The following is an 11,290-nucleotide window of genomic DNA, read 5'->3' as shown; positions in this document are numbered from 1 at the left end:
TTTGAGGTTGTTTTGAAGTGTTCGTGAAGTGCGTTCTCATAAAAGGTTATAAGTATCCGGTTGATTGTTTACAGAATCACACAAACTTTGAATAGTATTAGAGAAGATGTTTCATACTGAATAGACTGGATTCATGAGTCTATGTGTGTGCTAAGTTCATTCCCTTGATTTATTTTCTTTCTAACGAGCGAAGGCTACAGAATGATGATTTCGGTGGTGATTTTCCAAGAGCCAAACATTAGGACAGGTTTGAAATATTGTTCCATGTTAAAGCAAATATTTTAATTTAGTTTAATGGCTTGCGTTTTACCTTTAAATTTCGCAAAGTGATTCGAGGCACTAAAAGCCAGAGGGGATTTGGAGATCTTGATGGAATTCAAGATTTTATGTTTGGCTCCAAAAAGGTCTGTCTTGACAATAATTGATCATAATTGTTTAGTACTGTTTAAGCTGTTACATTTCCACAACTGAATGGTGGATTTCTAAATCTGATTGTGAATTAGTTTTTTTTTTTTTTTTGGAGTTGTTAATTCATAATCTCATATCCACTATTCATATATGGGCATTTGGCATTAAAACTATATAAGGATGTCCTCACATATGTTTTCAACGGTTCTTGAAGGCTGTAGAGGAAATCTCGACTTCTTATATAGTGACTCTTAATTTCCTCAAATCACATTTAATATGTGAATTTTCTTCGTTTTGCTGTTTGCAGGTGACCCGATCATGCCAATAGGTTTTGCTTTTTTGTAGGTTTGGTTATATTGAAGTGTTCTATTTTTTTTTATGATTTAGTATAGATATCAATAACATTCATGCTATCTAAATATCAGTATTAAATGTTAGTTCACTGTATTTTGTTTGTAAAGTGAATAGTTTACAAACCATTAAAATACAACTTGACCTTAGTATTCTAAATAAATTACCCATATGACATGCTTAATAAAACTAAGTTGTTCGACCAGTTCTCTAAAAATGAGCGGTCAGCCTGTTTAATGAAACGAAGCTAACGTGTTTGAACCGTCATAGCAAAACCAGTTTAGCTTGACCTTTTTCTTTTTAAGATGACCTTTTAGATAATACTCCGGTGAACATGAAATGTCAGTCAATAATAAAATAAAATTTAGAAACTATTAACGTAAAAAACTATTTTTCAATTAAACTGTTTACTATCGAAACCATTAAGTTGTATTCTATATAGTTGACATGTTCAACAAGTTTAATAAAACTAGCATGTTCGACTTTCCTCTCGTAATTTGCAGAATATATAACTAATCTTAAAACATAAGGACATGAGGTACATCGAATGTAGTTTCACGAAGTTAGTTACTTCATTTATCTTGGACAAGCCTTACTCAACAAGTGTGCTAATATCAAAGTCGGTTTTGATTCACTCAATGATCCTTTTTCGATTCAATCATCAACCCGTTCAATGTAAAGTTCAGGTAACTGCACTTTTTAATAATGAAAGTTATAATGAGGGTGTTTGTATGAATGTGGTAAGAATGAATTACTATGCACACAAAGTTTTAATTATATGGCCATTACAAGATCTGTTGACATGCTAACTTTAACTCCATGTAATGTTCAGGTCAAAGTATATATATTACGGTTGCATCTGTCTATCTTGCACCACCTGCAGGTAAATATGTGAACAAGAGGACCATTTATTGTTACGATTGGTGTAATTTCCTATGATGGGTGATACCCTTTTGACTTTGTATTGGTCAACATATGTGGAAGTCAGATATGTATAATATAGGTCTTAACTATATTATTTAAAAACATAAATTTAAGATTTGTGTCATACAGAGTAATTGTTGCATCGTATAACGTGTGAACAATGAAAAAAACAAACTCACGCCATCTAACGCAGGGGCGGGGGTTATAATACTAGTATACTAGATAAACAAATAAAAATCAAGTAACATGGTAAAATATACCATCTCCGTCCCGGTTAAAGTGTCTTATTTTGAAAAACACAAAGTTTAAGGTAGATTAAATTATTGTTTTTTTTTGCTTACCAAATAACAATAATGCCATTAAAAATAGGGTCCATATATATTCTTAATTAAAGTTAGTTGTTTGTATTTAAAGATAAATTTAAAAATTAACTAACAAATTTTAAAAATAAACATTTATAATAAGACAAATAAATAAAAAAATATTAACACTTTTAATGGAACAAAACTCTCATTGAATACATTATGCTACAACATCATGCAAACAAATATGCACATATTTAGAATTACATAAACTATGAAAAAAAAAAACCAAAACAATTAATTTTACAAACATTTAAATTAATTCCCCCAATTAAAAATTCGTAAATCATCACTCGCAAGGTAAACATTGGCAACTCCAACCTACTTTTAGCTCGTGTGCAGCCCCACACTCCCGCCCAATCACAAACCGGCAAACAATATTTTAAACCGGCGGCTGACCCGAACCGGCCGCGTCATTCACGGAGGTCGACGCGCCAGCGTTGACTGAGACAACTTTTTGACGCCTGACGGAGAACGCACGTGACAAGAACGACGGCGCACGTGCGAAAACCCAACGGTCTGACCGAACCGTCACCCTGTCTAAACTACCCATACGGCGGTAAGATCTTCCCCTGGTACTACCTTCTCCGGTTCGGTACCCCCTCCTCGCACTCCCTTCTCCGGCCATCCTCACCGTGCTTCCACACCGGTTCAGCAAGGCCGTACTTATCACTTGTTTTCTAACATCATCAGGTAAACGCAAGGTATATCGGTCAGTGTTCTCACCGGGCTGCACCAGCGAGTGCCCGGTCGAGTGCGACCTAAACTTCTCAAACAGAGCCGGCCCACGGACAGATTTTGACCTTGGTGGCCGGTTCTGGTCCTGGACCGGAGTCGGGTTAGCGACTTCCTCGCTGATCCTAACCAACACCTCAGTGCTTCCGTCTTCCATCTGGTGAGAATCCAGCTCAGGGTCGAGTTGAGTTGATTCGCCTGGTTTGGGAACAAGATCGGCCCGGCATACCGGGCAAGTCACGTGATGCTCGAGCCAGGCGTCGATACACTCGGCGTGAAACACGTGATCACATTTTGGGATTAGGCGGAGAGTTTCTTCGTCCTCGAATTCGTTGAGGCAAACCGCGCACTCGAGCGCACCCTTCCCGATCTTCAAACCTTTCACTGTGGAATAAGCGAAGGTTGGGAAGGTCTCGAGGACCTCCGAGTCGAGGCCTCGGGCGGCGGCGGCTAAGCGTCCCGCCCGCCGCATGGAAAGAGCAGCACGGACGTTGGCGCCGCCGTCGTTTGAGCACCGACGGATATAGATGGAGAAAAAACCCATGAAGAACAAAGCAGCTACAAGAACAACAATTATTATGGCCATTGAAGGGCTAAATCTGGCGTAGGGATAATCATTTGGTGGCGGTGAGAGTTGAGCATCCACAGATAATAATAGTGAAAATAATAACAATAACAAGATTTTGCCGGTTGAATTCATGTTTTGAGATTGGTAGATTATATCTCCAGCAGAGAAGTAGACTAGAGAGAGAGAGAGAGAATATTAATTGTGAGGGTGGTCAGATGAGAATAAAAAGACCATGTTTCTTGACTTTTGTAACGAGGGTCGGATAGGTTCTTTGGTGGTATCTTCTTCTAATCTTCTTCGTGGTAAGTTCATACCTGTACTGTATATAAAGCATTAGTACAGGGTCTCTTAAATTTTAAAAGATATAATCACTAATGCATAATATATAATCAACTATGTATAAAATTTTGAAAATTTGAGGGCATTAGGGCAATATTATATTTTTGATATCATGTACAGTTAAGAATGTTTAATTTAAAAAATAGTTAAAAAATGATCCTTCAACTTCACTACAACTTTGGTAATTTGTAAGGTAACACATAAACCCTCTATCTTTAATCATTTAATTGAGAAATTCATTTAAATTTTTTGTTTCTTCAATATTTTTTGTGTTTAAACAAAAACAAACTTACCATTGCAATATGTTTATTTTTGTTGACGTTTCAATGTAAATTTTGTTTTATTTTGAGGTGTTAATTATAATGTACAGGTCAATAAAGCATAAGAGTACAACTCAAATATGTAATTATGAATCTAAAATATAATTACAAATTTAACCCTTCAACTATACTCAACTTTTGTAAATTTAATTAATAATTACTCTTTCATCCCCTTAAGTTTACCCATATAATCATCTAAATTCTTTTTCTTTGTTTTTCATTTATATCTTTGAATATAATACGTTTTAGTAAATTTCAAACATACAATCACGACGTGTTTATTTTTGTCGACGTTCCAATGTAAGAATATTGGTGCACATGTTACAAACTTATAACCAAAATGATTTCGTTTCATTTAAAAAAAAATCAATTTTTGTTCAAGTCAAAATGACATCAAAATGAGTTTTGATCATTTTCTTTAAAATATTTTTATTGTTTCGGGTTAACGATTGAGGACTTTGGCAGGTCCAAACGCCTTCGAGTTATAAGTGGATGTAAGTCAAATGAGTTTAGGTCATTATAAAAAAAAAGTTTAAAATATTGTTTAGGCCAAAACAGGCAATAAGTAAAATGAGTTTTTGAGTCGTTAAAAAAATAAAAAAGTTGTCAGTTTTGGTTATGGTTAAAACATGTTATAAGCATAATGAGTTCGATTTATCTTTAAAAAAATGGTTTTGGTTTTCGTCAAAACAATTATATTCAAGATGAATACAGATCATTTAAAGAAAATATCAATTTTGGCTCTGGGTGGACATTAAATCTTTAGTCGTTTATGAAGGTTCAAAAGACTCCCAAATAATCGTGAAAGTTTAAAATCTTGTTTAGGCCAAAACATGCAATAAGTAAAATGAGTTTTTGAGTCGTTAAAAAATTAAAAAGTTGTCATTTTCGGTTATGGTTAAAACATGTTATAAGCATAATGAGTTCGATTCATCTTTAAAAAAAATGGTTTTGGTTTTCGTCAAAACAATTATATTCAAGATGAAACCAGGTCATTTAAAGAAAATACCAATTTTGGCTCTGGGTGGACATTAAATCTTTGGTCATTTATGAAGGTTCAAAAGACTCCCAAATAATCGTGATTAACATAGTAGATTTGGTTCAGGTCAAAATGCCCAGTAAAATGAGTATCTATCATTTTTTTAATATTTTTATTTTTCCGAGTTAACGGTCGAGGACTTTGATATGTTAAAATGCGTTCGAATTATAGTGGGATGTAAGCCAATGAGTTTAGATCATTATAAAAAAATAATGTTTTGTTCATATTAAGATGGGTAATAAGTAAAATGAGTTTGGGACATTAAAAATAAACTGTTAACTTTGATTCTGATTAAACATTTTATAAGCATAATGAGTTCGATTCATTTTTTAAAAAAGTAGGTTTTGGATTGCGTCATAATAATAATATATGCAAAACAATTTTGGGTCATTTGAAGAAAATGACAGTTTTGCCTGTGGGTGAACATTAAATCTTTGGTTGTGCATGAAAGTTTCTAAAGACTTCCCAAGTAATCATGACTACCATAATAGATTTGGTTCAGGTCAAAATGCTCAGCAAAATGAGTTTCGATTATATAAAACTTGGTTTTTATGATTCGTATAGTAATTGTAACATACAAAAAGCAACATTCATTTTTTGAAAAAAAACCGTATCATGCCATATGTTAAAATGTTGTAACTACTAAAAATCGCTTAAACATATTGATGTCACCGCAGCTTCGCACGGGTATACTACTATAAATATTTACGGACTATATATTAATTCTTATTATCATCTACATGGAATGTTCGTATATATACACAAACATTATCATCATCATATCATCATCGTACTCAGTATATCTCACTAATAGCAAAGCTATGGTAGGGTCTGAGTAGGGTAAGATGTAGACAACCTTACCTCTACCCCATAGAGATAGAGAGGCTGCTTCCGGTAAGACCCCCAGTTCGATAGTAGTTTTGCATCAAACCTTGGACATAAGACACATACCATCAACCATCGGGACACCGACCGATTAGTGCTGCACCATTGTCTTTCGGCTATCAACGCCACCACATGATGCCTGATTAACCTTCCGCCACTTTTAACGTTATTTTCACAAGATTAGTAAAATAACGTCAAAATTAGTGCAACTTCACTTTTGCCCACCCGAGGGTTCACATATATATACATTATATGTGCTCACTACAAACAGGGCGTAATACACACACATTATGTAAATGTAAATTATAAAGAAAATACTTATAGAGTTCATATAACTATTATTAGGATCGATCTAGAAATCACGCATTTTCTTTTCACCAACCAGGATCCGCTTATTTTAATTACTATAAAATTGTTTCGTAATTATAAATATTACCTTTAAAAAAATAACAATTCGGATATTATTTTTTTGTATATCCTTATTTTATAGAATTTTTATATCAAATATTTGATGAGATTAATTTTTAATATAATGAGATGTTATAACCTGTTTATGCGTTATCTGGGTTCGGTGACCCATACCCATGAATTCCATTCAAATTCATGAGAAACCTTTATTTAAAAATAAAGAAATCTGATGTCTTGAGAAAATTTAGAAAGATTTTGTTTATATATATATACTAGTTTTTATCCCTCTTATTATGGGGGTTGTTTTATATTGTTTGTTCTAATATTTATTTATTTATTTTTTGAATTTATTGTATGAAAATTAGTAATATACTTATTGTTTGATGATAAATTGTTTCACAAATAAATGAAATGTTATAACCCGGCTTAAAAGCTATATGGTTTTGATGAGACCCAAGACCCGTTTATTTTTTTACTATAAAATTGTTTTTTTAGTTATAAATAATATTTATGAAAGTTAATAATATACTTATGGTTTAATGAGATTCAAGACCCGTTTATTTTATTTACAATAAAATTGGTGTTTTAATTTCAATAATATATATATCTTTTTTAAAATAAATAAGATATTAATTTTTAGTATATCGTATTTAATACGATTTTTACATCAATAATTTGGTGAGAATAATTTTTAATTTAATGAGATGTTATAACCCGTTTAAGGAATATTTTGGTTTGGTAAGACTCATACCTATGAATTCGGGTCAAATGCATGAAAAGCCTCCATTTAAAAATCAAGCAAATCTGGTGACTCCAATAAAAGTGGGAGCGACCACATCGCGACACGTAGGATTTTTATGTTTTCGTTTATATATATTATATATTTAAGATTATAAACGAATAATGTAAAACAATCCCGTAATATGACGGATAAAAACTAGTACCTTATTACTTGTAATTCATATATATATACATATATACATACATATATATATATATTTATATATATATATATATATATATATATATATATATATATATATATTTGACGTTATCTATATTTTACACCCCGTGTATTACACAAAGGGAAAATTCTCAAAATAAGCGTTTATGAAAACGTTTTTCAAGTTTTAGGTGCCATTTGCAATAAATTCCCAAAATAGGTGTTATAAACTAGTCATGACGAGTAGTTTATGATTACACACGAGTAGTATATAGAACCAGTTAAAACTTACCACGTGCCCTTAAACTAACCATAACGAGCAGGTTCACTAATCATTTGCTTGTCACGACTAAATAAGTTACACGCCTTGTAATCAACGCCCACGAGTAATTCATAAGTCATTTTGTCGCGACGACTAGTTTACTTGGGTTACATTCCCTACACGAGTAGTTTATTAGTAGTTAACTCGCCGCAAGTAGTTTAACCTTACAATCTACTCGTCGCATCTAAAGAACTTATGAATTACTCATGGACGTTGATTACGAGGCATAAAACTTATTTAGTCGTGACGAGTAAATTGTTAGTAAATCTGCTCGTTACGGTTAGTTTAAAGACACGTGTCAAGTTTTAATTGGTTATATAAACTACTCGTCACGACTAGATTATAATACCTAGTTTGAAAATTTCTTGCAAATGACACATAAAACCTGAAAAACGTTTTCATAAACGCTTATTTTAAGAATTTTCCATTACACAAAAACACTATCCTAGTCTATAAATTGATTATTAAATATGAGTATAAGACCTATTACGTTTACTTTTGTTTTATAAATAAATATATAAGAACCTTCGGAAATGTGACCAACTTGCTTACGTTATCCAACCAGTCAAAGTTCAAGGTTCATAAGTCTCCAATTAGATGTTTGAAATAAGGATGCAAAATAGTAAGAACGCAAGAAGGTTGACCTTTGACCTTTTCCTTCCATCCATTATCATGCCAACTTCATTCCTTTGGAATATTTTCACAGGTTAAGTTTACATAAATACTGGTATAGTTTCCCCCTTTTTATACATTTAATTTCTGTTTTCATTTATGAGTTGTTAGTGTTATGGAAAAACACTTAAATAATAATAACTAGTGTTTTACATGATGAATTGTAAGGATGAGATCAGTATCATATCAAAAATCTTGATCCAAAAAACGTAAATTCTTGGAAATGGTACCGAAATTTTCGGTTCGGTATCGGTTAGGTATCGATACGGTACTGGTATTTAAGATAAAATTCAGAAAATACCGGTACCGTACCGTACGAATATCGTAACTCAAAACTTTGGTACTGAATCGGTAAAGACGGTACAAATCGATATCGGTACCGGTGCCAGTCGGTACTGGTACTGAATTTGCTCATCCCTAGTAAGTTGTGTCGGGGCAGGTCGGTAAAACCCAGGCAGTGGCAAAACCCAAGAATTGTCGGTCCCAAGCATTGTCGTGGTAAGTCAATGTGAATTCGGTTTCGGGTATGTGCGTTATTGTACTGTGACTAATAAAATAAAAAAATGTAAAAATTGAGGCGGACCAATGTAGTGGCGTTGGTCTAATAAAACTCGATTATTTGTAAAAACTGATTGTTGTCGATCCTGGGCGTTGGGGCCGTCAGTCTACGTGAATTCGGTCGGTTTCCGTCACATTCGTTACGAGACCGGAACTAAAAGAAATGTCATTAGGTTGATATTTTTTATGGACCGGAACTAAAATAAAACAAAACAAAACAAAATAATACCAATAAGGTGCCACAAAAAAACGCGGTGAGTCTCACTACAAGAAATCTCTCCTACAATTAGTAGCGGCGATATGATGAAAAAATTAAATTAAATTAGGCGGGGTTATTTCCCCCAGGCCAAATTAACACCAAAATCCCAATCTCTCTCTTCCAAATTTATTCTCTTTACCTCCACACAATTTCACCACCGGAGCTTCTCTCCCAAATCTTTCACATAGCCATCGATTTCTCGCCATCGATTTGCTCCGACGCCGTCGCCACCACTGAACGCCGTCGTCGCTCACCTGCTTATTACAAGCGCAACCCTTGTCGGACACCGCTCAATTCCGACGACCTAGCTGCCTGCAAAACATCCTCCGGCCATCACCGCATCTTAATTCCGGTAACCACTGATTCGTAATACATGCAAATATTTGGGATTTTAGGTATAATAATGTTAATTTCGAGGATTTATGGTGCAATACGTGTTAATATTTGGGGATTTTAGGTGTAATAATGCTAGATTTGGGTATTTTGGGTATAATACATGTTAATATTTGGGATTTTAGGTCTAACACATGTCTACTGTGTATGCGTGTATGTGTGCATGTGAATCTTTCCGGCGAGACCCGCTGCTGACCGAGTTTGACATTGTTGCTGCTGACTCGTTGGTTTGACATCGCTTGAAAAGTGGTATGCCAGTTGATCTTTTTAATTTCTTTACTTTTTTTCATGTGTACAGACTTGTGATATATGTAAAATGGGTTGATTTTTTTGCGTATTTCATGTCAATTAACAATATGCTAGGATATATGTAATATAATTTAGCCTTAAGTTGAACATACTCAGGACCTATCAAATTTCTGAGTTTTTCATTTGTTCTTTATTTGTTTGCTTTTGAACAGTTTAATAGCTCAATTACGATTCGTATTTTCGGGTTTTTTTATTTATTCTTGCAATGTATTTGTTGTAATTGCTTTATTTAATTATATATTCATTTGTGGCGATTCATAAAGCTGCTTCTTATTTGTGTAATATAAGATTTGCGGTTAATGGTTTGGGGCTTACATTGTACAAATTGAAGTCTCTTGATTGTAGTCGAGTTTAGGTCAGATGCTTTTGGCCGATTAAACAAAGTAAATCCGCCCTTTTAGAGGTATGACATATAATTGTTTCTTATTTCCACATGTGTATGGATTTATATAACATACTCTTCTTGTACACCTCAGGCATATGTATTTGTTAAACATGTTTCAGTTTTAAAATCAAAACTTTTAATACCAGGGTGAAGTACTTTTGCAACTATGTTGCATAAAGAGAAACATTTAATATCATCATGATGTGCAAATATGCAGGGTATTACATGTGCATATTCTGATGCTTAATCAAAGTCTCTACTTCAAGTCTCGATTTGCTGAGATTCAACTTTTGAAAACTTACAGGTTATATTCTCATTTGTCCCAAATGGAACTTTTTTATTTAACTTTGGAATTGAGAGAAGGTCTATGTTATGCAGTTGCTAAAATTAGTGTTTTTTTACTTTTTATAATCAGGCAGAAGAGTTGCAGACCAATTTTGTGCATCTCACCACAAGTGGGTACCTTCTTTCTTTTGTTGTATGTTTTCGGTTAATGCGAAGTTTTAGTTTATAATATATCTTTATTTATTTATAAATACCAGGTACTATATTAGCCATTTCAGGCATTTTTTTCTAGCAAGCCTTGATAATAGTGATGGTCAATTGCTTCCAACTCTCAAGGTTACACTTTAATTCAATATAAGTTGTGTTTTTTTATCTTACTGGAAAATGACTTTGTAAAAACATGGTAAAGGTGTTGACCTACTTCCATATTTGGGGAGTTTGAGCAATGGGAAAGATAGAATAATCCAAAAGAAACCACATAAGGTTTTCACAATTGACATGGTAAGTTTTAAATTCTAATCTTTATATTTAAACCTCATTGAAAATATTAATATGTGGTTTCCGACATGTAGGTTGGAGTTGTGTGGTCAAGAGCTTTGCTGGTACACTATGGATTTGAGAAAGACATCTAATAAAGCATCATGAGGGAGACTAATAGTGATACAGACTAGTTAGTTTTTTTGGCTAGTTTTTGTGTTTGACTTCTACAAAACATTCGACCTTGTTGACTTTTGTGTACATCTTTATGTTTATATATATCCAATGTTTGTGGTATGTATTTGTAAAAAATCTGCATGTATTTGTTTTAGCAATGAAAACCTGGAA

General features: G+C 33.4%; 1 protein-coding gene across 1 annotated transcript; it reads right to left on the bottom strand.

Annotated features, from left to right (window-relative positions):
- Window positions 1–2,282: 2,282 nt before the first annotated feature.
- LOC143620548 (E3 ubiquitin-protein ligase ATL6-like) lies at window positions 2,283–3,624 on the bottom strand. Its single transcript, XM_077092223.1, has one exon. It carries the CDS (start codon window positions 3,478–3,480, stop codon window positions 2,428–2,430), a length of 1,053 nt encoding a protein of 350 aa, XP_076948338.1. The 5' UTR covers window positions 3,481–3,624; the 3' UTR covers window positions 2,283–2,427.
- Between the last annotated feature and the right edge of the window lie 7,666 nt (window positions 3,625–11,290).

The sequence above is a fragment of the Bidens hawaiensis genome, unplaced genomic scaffold (assembly GCF_021521415.1).
Source record: "Bidens hawaiensis isolate Kalapana, Puna unplaced genomic scaffold, B.hawaiensis_p1.1 tig00002602_1, whole genome shotgun sequence".
Classification (NCBI taxonomy): Eukaryota; Viridiplantae; Streptophyta; class Magnoliopsida; order Asterales; family Asteraceae; genus Bidens; species Bidens hawaiensis.
This window is presented reverse-complemented; position numbering and strand designations above follow the sequence as displayed.

Bases quoted from the DNA above. Each gene is read 5' to 3' on its own strand.
- LOC143620548 (XM_077092223.1), bottom strand. From the start codon at position 3,480: ATGAATTCAACCGGCAAAATCTTGTTATTGTTATTATTTTCACTATTA.